The sequence below is a fragment of the Trachurus japonicus genome, chromosome 17, assembly GCF_045865225.1.
Source record: "Trachurus japonicus isolate A0001 chromosome 17, Traja_1.0".
Classification (NCBI taxonomy): domain Eukaryota; kingdom Metazoa; phylum Chordata; class Actinopteri; order Carangiformes; family Carangidae; genus Trachurus; species Trachurus japonicus.
In genome coordinates this window covers 2,976,624-2,991,059 of record NC_140923.1, presented here as the reverse complement: position 1 = coordinate 2,991,059, position 14,436 = coordinate 2,976,624, and the positions used below count along the sequence as shown (strand labels likewise).

Here is a 14,436-nt window from a genome sequence, read left to right as displayed (position 1 = left end):
ATGACGGTGCTTCAGAGGTTTATAGTTCTGGCTAATTTGATGAGGAAGATTTTGAAAAAAGACGAGAGAGTAGAGATTTCAGCCTGCTCAGACAGCAGGGCCAGTGGGCCACAGCTCCAGATCAGCTCCAGCTCTGTATTCAGACCTGCTGAGTTCTCAAACTAGTTTTTTTTTTTTTTTACCTCTCAAACAGTGCCACAGTGACAACACATATATAGGGTACATTATATAGGCTAAAGATTGTACATTTTGTGTGTTTTTTGTCTATTTAGTTGAAATTTGGAGAACATTTCTCATTTAGGGCTACACACATCTCATGAAGTTTGAAATGTAACGTGAAGACAATATTTAGCTTCTGTTATCCCACATTTGAGACATTTGGTGAGAATGACAGTTAGGCCTAACATTTATGCTCAAAAAGCAATTTCACAATTTTTTTTTCTACACTTATAGCCTTATATCATACAGTATATTCCACTGCTTTTGTGAAGCCCAGACTTTCGTATACCCATTTCAAGCACCACAACAGTTTGTTCTCATGATTGTGAAAAGACTGATTTTTTCATATTGTGACAGTTGAGGGTCCTGTCACTATGCCTCCAATTGATCATGTGCCCTGGCTACTTGGCCAAGGGGATGTCCCTTTGGGTGACTGACAAGCGCGCATGACTCTTACCCGGGAGGTGTGGGTTCAATCCCTGACTGGGCCCTCTTCACCTTGCCACAATATCTTTACCCAGGATTCATTCAATGCAATTTTACTGATTGTATGTGCAAGTTGTGTATCTCAGGGTCAGAGGGGACATAGAGATACACTGCTATGTTATCGTTATGATCATTATGATCATTGGTGGGGGGGGGGGCGCCTGAGAGTAATCTCGCCTAGAGCACCAAAATGGCTAGAGCCGGCCCTGCATTGTAACACAGCTCAATTAGATATTACTCCCAGGACCTTCTAAGCACTTTGATGATTGTAAGCACTTTATCATGACACGGTTGCACTTTTGTACTGTCTGAATCTGTATTATTATCTATTGTACTGTAAACTGACTGCTGCTATTTTATAACATGCTTTTGTTTTTATTTATTGTATTTTTTGTACCAGGGAACATCTATGTATGGGACAGCGGATGGAAATTAGCCTGTGGCTACAATCCGGCTTGTTTACGATTTTGTTTCGTTCATGAACTTGCATTGTCCCACTTTAAATAAATTGAATTGAATTGAATTGAATTGAATTGACAGATACACTGTAGTCTCTGTTTCAGCATTTTCCTCCCACTGCAATATGTTTTAATAGGCCAAGTTTCTGAAAAGCAGTGTGAATAATGGGAAAATATCTTCAAAATATGATTAGATGTGGGCTATATAGATTAAATGATTTTATCTATCCATGTATACAAAAACTGCAGTTATATTGTTTTTGTATTTTGTGTCACATTGTTTTATTGTAGTGGCACAATCATTGGCTAGAAAATTTCAAACCGGCACTCCATGTCACAAAGGTTGCCTACCCCTGGATTAGAAAATAAGCTTTAAAATGATACCCTAGTCAAAGTCATACATTTGATGGTTTTCAAGATCTTTCACTCTCTTATTCCGTTCTAAAACCTGAGAAAATTGCATTTAAAGTTTTTGCCAGTGACTCTCTAGCATCTGTTCCTGTACCACATGATTACATGCACCCTATACGGTCCCTTGTTGTCATAGATGCACCATTCAATGACCCTCGGAAAGCAGGGAATCTCACAGTTCAGATGCTGTACAGCTCGTCTCTATCATTAACGGTTCAGAAGTTGTCATGTTTTGTTGATGTTTTGTAGAACATGTGCAAGCGTTGTGTCGATGCTACATTTGGTTTAGCATAGATGCTATGTTCGATTTAGCATTGATGCTACGCTCTGTTAGTGTCAATGCTACTCGGTTTAGCATCTGTTTCTGTACCCGTCCCTTCTTGTCATAGATGTCATGAACCGTTCAGAAGATATTTCATGTTTTGCCCCAATGCAACGCTCATCTTTAGATCGTTAAAGTTGCAAGCAAACTTTAATCATCATTTTGTGCCTTTTCTCAATTATCTGGACTATGAAACTTTGGGAGATTGTTTTTGAATGTCATTGCTTTGAAATTAGGGTAAAATATATTTTTTTTCTATGGGTTTTCTACGTTATCAGCTGATTATCTAAAAATAGAACGTTGCGACATCCGACTCGTATGTAAACATAATACAAAACACATTCCATACGCAACATTTTTGTCAGACAACAGGTACTTCTTCTCTTGTAACAAGGTCGGCTACAAGAAGTCAGCCTTGTTGTCTTTGTTGAGTTTCTCTTTGGAGATCAATAACTTTCTCTGTCTGAAGCTAAAGACAATTTATTTATTTACAGTTACCTATGACTATAGTTTGTGTTTGTTTTAGTTGAAACGTAGCGACATCATGGCCTCAGCTGGTGATGAGACCATAGAGACTGCAGCCCTGGGAAGACCATTCCAGCTTGGCATGCTGTATAACTGCAGGAGGGACCTTCTTGTTCCAGGTAGGACCTGATGATGTGTTCAGAACCTCAGTGAATCTGAACATAAATACATGGATAAATACACAGCTTCAAAAGTATTGGGACCTGATTTATGTATCATTTAATGTCACAGACATTTACGTTTCTGAATTGTTGACATAACATTATGTAATTAATGTGTCAACAGGTCTAACTCTGTGGGATCCAGATCAGCTGAAATACGATACAAGTGTTAAAGAACAAAATAACACTGAGTTCAATGTCACCACATCAGATTCAATAGAAGACAAGTCAAATTTATTAAAAATCTCTGGCTCTCTTAAGTTGAGCATCTTGGGGGGACTGGTAGAAGTGGGAGGATCAGCAAAATACTTCAAAGACACAAAGAAATCTGACAAACAATCTCGCATGACTCTTCAGTACAAAACAACAACAAAGTTTGAATCATTAACGATGGCTCAACTGGGTCGTGGACAGGTGACTCATCCTAATGTGTTTGAGGACGACACTGCCACTCATGTGGTCACAGCCATCTTGTACGGAGCTGGTGCTTACTTTGTGTTTGACAGAGAATCATCATCAGAGGAAGATAAGAAACAAGTGGAGGGAGAGGCACAACTCATGTTGAATAAACTGAAATTCCTCTCAGTAAACTCTGAAGCATCTTTCAACATGAACGAAGAAGAGAAAGCAGCAGTTGAAAAGTTTAGCTGCACGTTTCATGGAGACTTCAAGTTACCTTCCAACCCAACATCCTTCAGTGATGCTGTGAGTGTTTACAGAGACCTTCCTAAGATGCTGGGAGAGGATGGAGAACATGCTGTTCCTCTCAGGGTGTGGCTCTACCCTCTGGTGAAGCTTGATTCAAGAGCAGCAAGACTCCTAAGAGACATCAGCAGTACGCTCATCAGAAACTGTTCAGAAACAATAGAGAGTTTGAACCAGGTAGAGATGAGATGTAGTGACCTGCTGAGAGACACCACAGCAAAAACATTTCCTGCCATGGAAAAGAAGGTTCAGGATTTGATGCAGATGTGCAAACATTACCAGATGGACTTAGTGCAGAAGCTCGGGTCAATGCTTCCTTCAATCCGAGGAGGTGGGGAAGAGGAAAGTGCCCTGGAGGAGATCCTCAAGGCACATGAGAAGTCACCATTCAACAGTAAAGACCTGGATCAGTGGCTGAAAACCAAGGGGAAGGAATCAGACACACTGAAGTCCTACCTTAAGCAGCTGGTGGAACTAGATGTGAAGATGGATGATGAGCTGGATGACCTCTTGTCTGATTTAAACATCAGAAATGTTGTGTGCTTTTCATTTACCTCAGTAGAGCAGCCTGATAGTTTCCTGGTCAAACTGTCCAATCACCTGAAACCAGCAGGAATGATGGACACAGCTGGAGAATCCTCTGATCTAACCACCAGAGACTCAGACTGGCTCACCACTGATACCAGACAGACTATGAGGAGACAACTACAACTGTTCAAAGAACTGAAGAAGGTGAACAGCAGTGATGACACCAGATTCATATCTGCATCAAAATACGATGAACATCATCCTGGGGCGTGTATTTTCATATATGAAGAAGGATCAGATGAACCAGTCCACTTTGTTCCTCCATCAAAACCTGCCACCCCAACAGCTGCTGCTGTTTCACATGACACAATAACAGTTAGAGCAGCACCTGAACCAGATCCTGGATCTGTAGAGTACAGAGTAGAACACAGAATCAAACAGGAAGGAAACCCTCAGTGGGCATCTGAACCACTGAAGAAAAACCAGGAGGAAGTGACTCTGTCAGGACTCAGACCAAACACTGAGTATGAGATCAGAGTCACAGTTGTGGGCAAATTCAGCTACACTGTCAGCAGCAACATCTGCACAGCTGTGACCCTCAGAGCTGGTCCACCAACTCAGGTAAGAGATACCGAAGTGAAAGCAAACTCCATCACACTGACATGGAGTGCCCCGTCTGTCCTAAAGTGTGATGTTAGAAGGTACATCATTGAGTTCAAGGAGGAGAACAGCAGTCAGTGGATGAGCACAGACACCAGGGAGGAGGTGTACACTTTCACTCTGAAGAACCTTAAACGCAACACGGTCTACTCCATCAGGATGTGCACAGATGTTGGTGTTGAACTGAGTGAGCCTGGAGAAGAGCTCAAGATTAAAACTAAGAAAGAACCACTGGATCACACAGAGTTCACTGTCAACCCAGGTGATCCACCTGTCTACCTTTTAAATCTGAAACCAGCAGGAGATGGTCTGTTCAACAAAAAGGTTTTTGGAAAGACACCAGCCAAAAACGCATCAAACAAAACCATCATGGTTGTTGGAGCCACTGGATCTGGAAAGACCACCCTGATCAACAGCATGATCAACTACATCCTAGGAGTCGACTGGGAGGACAACTACAGATTTAAACTGATAGGTGAAGAAACTCATAAATCACAAGCGTGCAGTCAGACCTCAGAGGTGACAGCCTATCAGATCAACCACAGAGATGGTTTCAAAGTTCCATATTCCCTCACAATCATCGACACTCCAGGGTATGGAGACACAAGAGGAATCACACAGGACAAAATAATCACAGACAAAATCAGAGAGTTTTTCTCTGTCAAAGGTGGAATTGACAGCATTGATGCAGTGTGTTTTGTAGTTCAGTCGGCATTACCTCGTCTGACACACACACAGAAATACATCTTTGATGCCATACTCTCCATTTTTGGGAAGGACATTGCCAAAAACATTGTTGTTCTGGTCACCTTTGCTGATGGTCAACCACCTCCAGTCCTGGCAGCGATTGAAGCTGCTGAGATCCCATGTGCTACAAACCCTGATGGCTCTGTTCTCAATTTCAAATTCAACAACTCTGTACTTTTTGCCAAAAACACAGGAGCCAAGACCAGTGAGGACGACTTTGATCACATGTTCTGGAAAATGGGGGAAGTCAGTATGAAGACACTCTTCACTCATCTATCCAGCATGGATCCCCAGAGTCTGACACTGACCAAGGAGGTTCTCCAAGAGCGTCAACGACTTGAGGCAACTGTTGGAGGTTTGCAATTAATGATCCGAAAAGGTTTGTCAAAACTTGAGGAAATAAACATGACAAAAGATGCACTCAAAAACCATGAGACCCACATGAATGAGAACAAGGACTTTGAATATGAAACAGTGGATGAAAGTATCATAAAGGTTGATCTTCAAACAGGAACCTACGTCACCAACTGCCTCACTTGCAACTCCACCTGCCATTATCCTTGCTACATATCAAGAAATGAGGGTAAACATGGCTGTGTTGCAATGACTGATGGAAACTGCACAGTGTGTCCAGGAAAGTGTGTGTGGAGCGTCCACTGCAACAATGAGTTCCGAATCGACACAAAACGTGAAACAGTGAAGAAGACGTATCAGGAGCTGAAGAAGAAATATGAGGTGGCACTGGGACAGAAGATGATCACAGAGAAAATCATGGAACAGCTGGAAGTAGAATATGAGCAGGTGCAGAAGGAAGTCATAGAAATGATGGGAACATTAATGAAATGCCTGAAACGTCTGAGAGAGATCGCACTCTGTCCAGATCCGTTGTCTACTTCAGATTACATTGATCTCCTGATACAGACGGAAGAACATGAGGCCAAACCTGGATTTAAGCAGCGTGTCAAAGAGCTGCGCAGCGTCAGAGAGCGAGCAGTTCTTCTACAGAAGGTGACAGAAGGAGTCGATCTAACTGGAGAAGAGAAGTTAATTTTGGAGAAGATGAAGTCCAACAACAAAGGGATATTCAACAATCCACGCTGTTGGTTTAAATAACCTGAAAACCTTCGGAAACCTGTAAATTAGTTTCTATCTACCAACATGTCAGCTATACCTGCTAATGACAGAAGAGTCAATGTGATTTAAACATTATGAGGTTCACCTTTTTGTTTAGATTTGTGTTAATATGATGATAAGTTCAAAGCAGCAATGTACCTTTCCTGTGGATAACGTTGTGTTTTCTTTTTCAGCTTCATTCTTACACTTAGATTTGAAACATCAAAGCTACCATTAGAGTAATTTGTACATTTTATCTCATAAACTATAAGATTGTAGTGTCGTGGAAATTTTCTGTTGCTGTTGCTGGTGAAAAATGAAATAGAGACTTGGCCGGCCATCATGATTTCATTTCCTTGCAAGGAAAGGTCCATTCGACCCGAGTGGGTGATGTTGATGAAAAGACAAAGATAATGGGGAGACCTAAACATTTATACTTGAGGAACGCCCCCTCAGGTATATTCCACACCCCTTTGTAGTATATCATGAGGAAATGAGAGGTTGGGTGTCTCTGGAACTTGAAATGCAATTACAAGGTCTAGACATTAGAATACACAAATGGGTAACAAACAAAGAGGATCTGATACCTTGGAGGGAAAGCAGGGGGTAGGGACGTCACAAGTGATTAAAACAAAGGAATATTCAAATTTACCATTACAGTAGTCACACACATTTGTTAGTACACTGTCAGTATATTAAACATGTCAAGGCTGAATATACAGTCTTGATCTCTGTGGTGTTGGAGTGTGTTTGAGTGGAGTTCAGTGTGAGGGACTCCTCATTACTTTGTTCATTTAACCAAGCTCTTATTATATTGTTCTGATTATATTGACGTTAATCATGTGATCAGTCCATCCGTTTCTTGGATGCACATCTTGGAACTGTCATTGACAACAAACTGAATTTCAAGGCAAACTGTGAAACTGTGTGTAAAAAGGGACACCAGTGCCTGTGCTGTCATCTTTCCACATCGACAGAACCATGCTGACCTTGTTTTATCAGGCTTTTACTGAATCTGTGTTATCTTTTTGTCTTGTGTCATGGTTTGGAAGCCTGTCCTTTAAAAACAAAAACTATCTGAAGGCAATTTTATTTGTATATTTGTGTTTTTACAGTTTGTCTCAAAGGGCTTTACATCGCATCGTAACAACATCCTCTGTCCTTCCCATCCACTGAGGAAAAACTCCATGAAAAACCCTTTTAACAGGGAAAAATTAGAGAAACCTCAGGGTGAGCAACAAAGGAGGGATCCCTCAACATAGAAATGTTAAATGGGTGAGCAGGCTGATAGGTGAGGCCCAGCTTTATCCCATCCCTGTACACAAATCAGTTTACCATCAGACAGGAGGCTCAAGGTACCAGCCAGGAGGCTCAAGGTACCAGCCTGCAAAACTAAGCGGTACAAAACTAGTTTTGTTCCTGCAGCCATCTGTCAAATTAACATGGGGAAGAAACTTTGAGAGTTGTTGGTTTTTATTTGGTTTTATTTGATTCATTCTAGTCTTTTACACCTGTGCATAGTTGTCTCTTTATATGTATGTCCTGTCACATGTCCTTTGCTGTTTGTTTGTAAATGTCATAAATGTGAGCGTTAAAGCTGATTCACTGCAAACAAAAAATTTACTTGAGGGTATAAATAAAGTAACTTTTGACATTTATTATTTGTGTTTTATTTCATTTTGGCACATTAGGGGCACCCAAAAATTTATGAATGAATGAATTGCTTTTATTATTGTGTCATGCAGGGCCGGCTCTAGGCATAGGCGATATAGGCGGTCGCCTAGAGCGCCAACTGCTGGAGGGGCGCCGCCAGTCAAGGGGAAAAAAAAAAAAATTTAATAATAATGATTTATGTCCGCTGCGCCCCCTCACTTAGTGTTTTCTGTGTAGAAAAAAACCCCCAAAACAAATAAATAAACAATGACAAACATGTTCCTAAATTGTGTATAGTCACACACAGCAGATACCTGTCTGCAGCAGGAATGCTCTCAAGCCGTTTTCTTGATAGAAACGCCACATTTTTAATTAGATGTGTGGCACAAATGCCGGCGCGTTTGCGCGACCGTCTCGATATGTTTTTTTTATTTATTTTTTTTATATTTCGGTCATTTACGCTGTAGAAATGCGGTTCAACTACTGTGATCGGGAGACTCTCCTCTTTCTAATACGCACGGCCGCACGCCGTTGACGACCTGTCAATCAAAACAACTGTGAAGCGCTTCGAAACAGCAGAGTCGTTCAGAGGGATAGAGGGAGGGAGAGAGAGAGAGAGAGAGAGAGAGGATGATGACGGTGCTTCAGAGGTTTATAGTTCTGGCTAATTTGATGAGGAAGATTTTGAAAAAAGACGAGAGAGTAGAGATTTCAGCCTGCTCAGACAGCAGGGCCAGTGGGCCACAGCTCCAGATCAGCTCCAGCTCTGTATTCAGACCTGCTGAGTTCTCAAACTAGTTTTTTTTTTTTTTACCTCTCAAACAGTGCCACAGTGACAACACATATATAGGGTACATTATATAGGCTAAAGATTGTACATTTTGTGTGTTTTTTGTCTATTTAGTTGAAATTTGGAGAACATTTCTCATTTAGGGCTACACACATCTCATGAAGTTTGAAATGTAACGTGAAGACAATATTTAGCTTCTGTTATCCCACATTTGAGACATTTGGTGAGAATGACAGTTAGGCCTAACATTTATGCTCAAAAAGCAATTTCACAAATTTTTTTTCTACACTTATAGCCTTATATCATACAGTATATTCCACTGCTTTTGTGAAGCCCAGACTTTCGTATACCCATTTCAAGCACCACAACAGTTTGTTCTCATGATTGTGAAAAGACTGATTTTTTCATATTGTGACAGTTGAGGGTCCTGTCACTATGCCTCCAATTGATCATGTGCCCTGGCTACTTGGCCAAGGGGATGTCCCTTTGGGTGACTGACAAGCGCGCATGACTCTTACCCGGGAGGTGTGGGTTCAATCCCTGACTGGGCCCTCTTCACCTTGCCACAATATCTTTACCCAGGATTCATTCAATGCAATTTTACTGATTGTATGTGCAAGTTGTGTATCTCAGGGTCAGAGGGGACATAGAGATACACTGCTATGTTATTGTTATGATCATTATGATCATTGGTGGGGGGGGGGCGCCTGAGAGTAATCTCGCCTAGAGCACCAAAATGGCTAGAGCCGGCCCTGGTGTCATGCATACTAATGTATTATGCTTATAAGCAGACAATTGGACTCGAGTCATAGGGACTCGGACTCGAGTCAACTCGAGTCGCAAATTTAACGAGACTCGAATCGGACTTGGGAGACAGTTGCTCCAGACTCGACTCGACTTGAGACAAGATGACTCAGACGACTTATAGGCCTGTTTTTTTCATTGTATTTTTTTTTTTCACGTGGATATCATTCAAGTATGACCAGTGCAGTCCATTTGTGTGTGCACGGTGTGCGCTCTAGCAGGTTCAGACGGGCTCTGTTTTTTGTTTTTTTTTCCCGAAGCGGCAGCACGCACTTTTGCGCTTGATTGCATGCGTTTACTGATCCATTGTTTCCCCTACAGTGTATTTTAAATGTTTACTTTAAAAGAAAGGAGCTATAATATAAGTCTAATGCGTTGCTATCGTTTTATTACATTCATTATGATGCATTTCGCCTCTCTCCTCTGTGACGGGCGGCGCTCCCCCTCGCTCCTCTACACACATGCCCTCAGTGAGGCGACTCTCCAGGTTCAGCCCATAATACTGTAGCCCAATACATCCATGGTTCAGCCCTGTCCACTGTGCTTCCTGAGCTGCTTCCCCAGCTGACGTTACGAGTGGACTCTTGGTCCGAGTTGCCGCGGTGCGCAGTCCGAGCGGACCTGTTGGCGCATCAGGGTGTGTCAAACGTGTGGCCCGCGGGCCAAAAGCGGCCCGCCAGAGGGTCCAATCCGGCCCATAGGATGAATTTGCCAAGTGGGAAAATTACATAGAAGACAGAAGCTTGATGATGTTGAAAATGCACATATTTTTTCAATAAATGTCAGGTTGTTCATAATGTTCTGTAAAAGTATAGTTAATTAACTGTAAACATCTTAATAATATTTACTTGTAGCCTACCTATTTGCACTACAAAGAAACAACACAACAAAGGGAAGAATTTAGAGTTCTTGTTATTCATTATTTTACTGGTCTAGCCCACTTGAGATTAAAAAAAAAAGAAGCCATGCACACTAGTCTGCACACAATTTTTTTGACATTGACATTAGGAAGATAAGGTTTTTCTCTTCAAGATATAAACCTGGGTGCTTTTGGCTGGGGGACAATGGTGCAGGACTCGACTTGACATAACCTGTGACTCGACTCGACTTGACTTGACATAACCTTGTGACTCGACTTGACTTGACTTGCCCACAAAAGAAAAGACTTGGGACTTGCTTGAGACTTGAACAAACTGACTTGAGACTCACTTGGGACTCGGATCGGAGGGACTTGGACAATTGTCTGCTTATAAGACACCAAGAAAACAAACGGGTTCCACAGGACATCAGTAGCACATCAAAGAAATAAGAAAACAAACAAACCATTATCTGAAAAGAAAGAAAAGTAAAACAATGCCAAGGTTCAGGACAAATCATCAAAAAAAAATTAAACAAATTTTCCTGTCTTCTTTTCCAGGCTTGAGAAATAAAACTAGCAGTTTTAAACACATTGAAATTGAACAACCACTCCAACTTCTGCTCATCAGAGCACCAAAATATTTTAGGGTTTTGTCCACAGGTTTCATTAAATTATACCTCTCTCAAATCGTCATATTTCGTACAATAAAAGGAAATGAGACTCACTTGCTACTTCATCTAACTCAGGGGTTAATAATAATAACTCCTCCAGATTTGGGCTTAGGCTTAGACAGCCTCGAGACACAGTTTCTATGGTACAGGAGGGCTGGGAGGGTGACAGCACAAAGGAACCAGCAGAGGGGCAAGTTAAACTGCCGCTCTACGTGCTGGTCTGAACTCTGGGTGCTTGTCACACCGGATTTCCACCGGGAGTGTCAACCATAGTGCGAAATACGGGGGGGTTTGGGGGGGTCGGACCCCCCCGATTAACCCCTTGACACCCCCTGAAAGACTCAAAAGACAAATCTGAGGGGGGTCTCAATCTTGTCAAAAAAATAAATAATATAATATAATATAATAATTTTATTGTGGTCAATTAAATGTGTTTAAGATCACCATGTCCAGTATTCATAATTCAAAACATTTATTCGTTTAACATTAAGCTGAACCATGTCACCTGCGCATTATGCAAATTAGCCATGTGCGCCAGCCCATCGCTATCAGAACAGAGGATCCCGTTCCTCTCCCACCCTCTGCCGAAGAAAGTGAAGTTGAGGCCGAGTGCTCTGAAGACGTAGCCGCTGCCCCTGCTGCTAGCACTGGTGATTGGCCGCTTTTCTTTTTTTTTTTTTTTACACCTAAGCAGGTGGGGTAATGGAAATACCGCAACCCTTGGCTTGACATTAAGGCAGGAAAATAACTTGAGGTAAGAGGCTAGCCTGCTTCAGCATACTATGGCCTGAACCCCCAGTGCGGTTGTTTGGCCAGGCGCCTGTTGTGAGCTATTTGTCTGTGCTTTTTCAATTTTCATGATGGCCCGTTATACGAATGTGATTTGTGGATGTGTTCGATGCTGTGTTTAAACGTTTGCTAGATGGATGGTTAGATAAGGTTACATGATCGGTCATAGTTGCAGGCTGAGGATCTCGTCCAGCACATAATTGCACGTCAGTCTCCGATCTCCAGAAAAAAAAATAACGGTATTGCGCAACAATCGCGAATATTGATGGGTATTTCGCACACTGGTGTCAACGCCGCGGAACGACAGGACAGGACAGTTGACCTTATAATGTTCAATTTGCATCAGTTGAAGATTGAACCCACAACCTCAGGAACCAAAGACCATAGTCTATCGCACTGAGCTAATTGACAACTGGCATTTTGACAGTGGCTTCACAAATTGAGTAAGCCATTCACTGTCTAAGATGTTAGGAGACTTCGCACATGGTCCAGTCCAAGCTATTTGAATTTTTAAATTTAGAGGCTTGCTGTGATGCCACCATTAGGACAATTGTCTTGTGTTTCGTGTTGAGGACAACTGACATTTTGATCTGTCATCATCATCATCATCACCCTTTCTGAAATTCTGATATTTGCCAAACTTCATCAAACATGACTCCAGAATATTGTCATTTTTTTCAGGAAGATTGAAAATGTATTTATCAAGAATTTGATGGTATATGTTTACAGTACTGTTTACAGTCAAACGTTTTCATGCACTGTAGGCTCAATTTTTGCTTAATCAAAAATCAGAGAAACAAGTTTTGTGGAGGACAGTCTGGAGATGCTCTGTAGCAAGTTTGGTGTCAATTGAGCAAAAATTGTGGGAGGAGATACATTTTAAAAGTTTTACAGTTATTGAAAAAAACAGAGTAATGGATAAATTTGTAATAAGTTTAAGTCGACAAAAGTTTCAGAAGTATTGAGGCTACATTGTGGTGAAGTTTCAAAACTGTAGCATCTACCGTTGGTTTGGTAGGAATTTTAAATTTTTTAAAATTTAAACGCTTATTGTGCCCCCCCTAGGAGGGGGGGGGGGGGCACATGTCCTTGGAGTTGAGTGAATCTGGCATGGTACTGGACCTTTGTGCAAAGTTTGGTGAGTTTTCACCCATGGGAAGTATGACTTCCTTGGAACAAGAAAGAAGAAGAAGAAGAGGAAGAAGAAGAAGAAGATTATAGCTGCTGCGCAGCGATGGGTCGGGTCCGGGCTACTTTTGGGCAAATTTACAAGAGTACCTTGCTGCAGTCAATATGGCCGACACGAGCGGCGCCATACATCCAATCCATACCGGAAGTTTCAAGCGGAAGTTAGTTAACCACTGCTCTGAGGCGAGCTACAACAATAAAAGCACGTACGTTTCAATCCATACCGGAAGTCTCAAACGGAAGTTAGTTAAACACCGCTCCGAGGCGAGCTACAACAATAAAAGCACGTACGTTTACACATAATTATGGATTCTTTTTGCAGTTACATGTTTATCGTAACGGTATAATTGACTAGGTAATTAACTTCGCAAGTTTGTAGGCTACTGTAAAACTCAGAAGTTAGAAGTCCACTAATCACTAAATATAATGTTAACTTTTCATGGATTAATAACTTCTTCTATAACTTCTAACGTTCAACGTTAACATAAAAATATGGTTGTGTGGTGGGGTTCACTCACGCACACTCTCTCTAGCTCCCAATAGGACTGAATAATATAAATATTGAATAGACTGAATTCTCATTAAATAAACCTAGGATTAATAAAATGAGAATTTACAATATCAAATGAATGGACCACTTTCAGATTAGTCAGTAGTTGCAACATGCACACCACACAGTCATACTTTGACATTAATATTTTAATTATTGGGGAGGTAGAAAAATAGAAGACACAAATAATTGGTGGTACCAGACATTATGCACTGATCATGATCCTTCCTGTCAGGTAAGATGTGACCGAGGAGATAAAGGCCAGTTTGGGGAACTGTGCTGTCTTAAGGAGGCTCAGATTTCTTGACATCTGTAGTACAATCAGTCTGTGATAGCAAGTGTGTTCTTTTATGCTGCAGTCTGCTGGGGAGTAGGGACTTCAATCCTGCGGATCATATTTTAACCCTTCAGGGATCTTCAGGGATGAGTAGGAGCATCATGGACAACATGATGGCCCTGGACATGTGTTCCTGCAACAGAGCAGGCATTTCCTGGGTCTACAAATGTATTCATCATCAGGTTTAGCTATCAAATGAATGCAATAATTAAATTTTCCCATTTTCAGTCCTGTGTTAATCTTTCTGGAATCAAACAAAACACAATATTGCACTTTCATACTGGCAATAATAACTTGACTTGAGTTATTTTTTGTAAACATTGCCTTTATTACAAAACAGAACAAACAAACAGGGGTCGCCAGGCCATCCTGCTTTGTTGGGGGCACAGTATCTGGTGGTGGTGGGGCTTAAAACAGGCTCCCACTGGCCAACACAACTTCAGCCTTCAGCCTGGTGAGG

The 14,436-nt window shown here is 41.5% G+C and overlaps 1 protein-coding gene across 1 annotated transcript; it reads left to right on the top strand.

Moving 5' to 3' along the window:
* The first annotated feature begins 2,426 nt into the window (after positions 1–2,426).
* On the top strand, positions 2,427–6,342 carry LOC146969738 (uncharacterized). The gene is made up of 2 exons (XM_085804164.1): positions 2,427–2,540; positions 2,707–6,342. The coding sequence occupies exons 1-2, from the start codon at positions 2,441–2,443 to the stop codon at positions 6,333–6,335; spliced, it is 3,729 nt and encodes a 1,242-aa protein (XP_085660290.1). The 5' UTR covers positions 2,427–2,440; the 3' UTR covers positions 6,336–6,342.
* The last annotated feature ends 8,094 nt before the right edge of the window (positions 6,343–14,436 follow it).

What these genes read in the sequence shown, in the direction of transcription:
- LOC146969738 (XM_085804164.1), top strand. Translation starts at nt 2,441, where the DNA reads ATGGCCTCAGCTGGTGATGAGACCATAGAGACTGCAGCCCTGGGAAGA. An exon ending in GAGGGACCTTCTTGTTCCAG is followed by an intron (nt 2,541 to 2,706) that starts GTAGGACCTGAT and finishes ATGTGTCAACAG; the next exon opens with GTCTAACTCTGTGGGATCCA.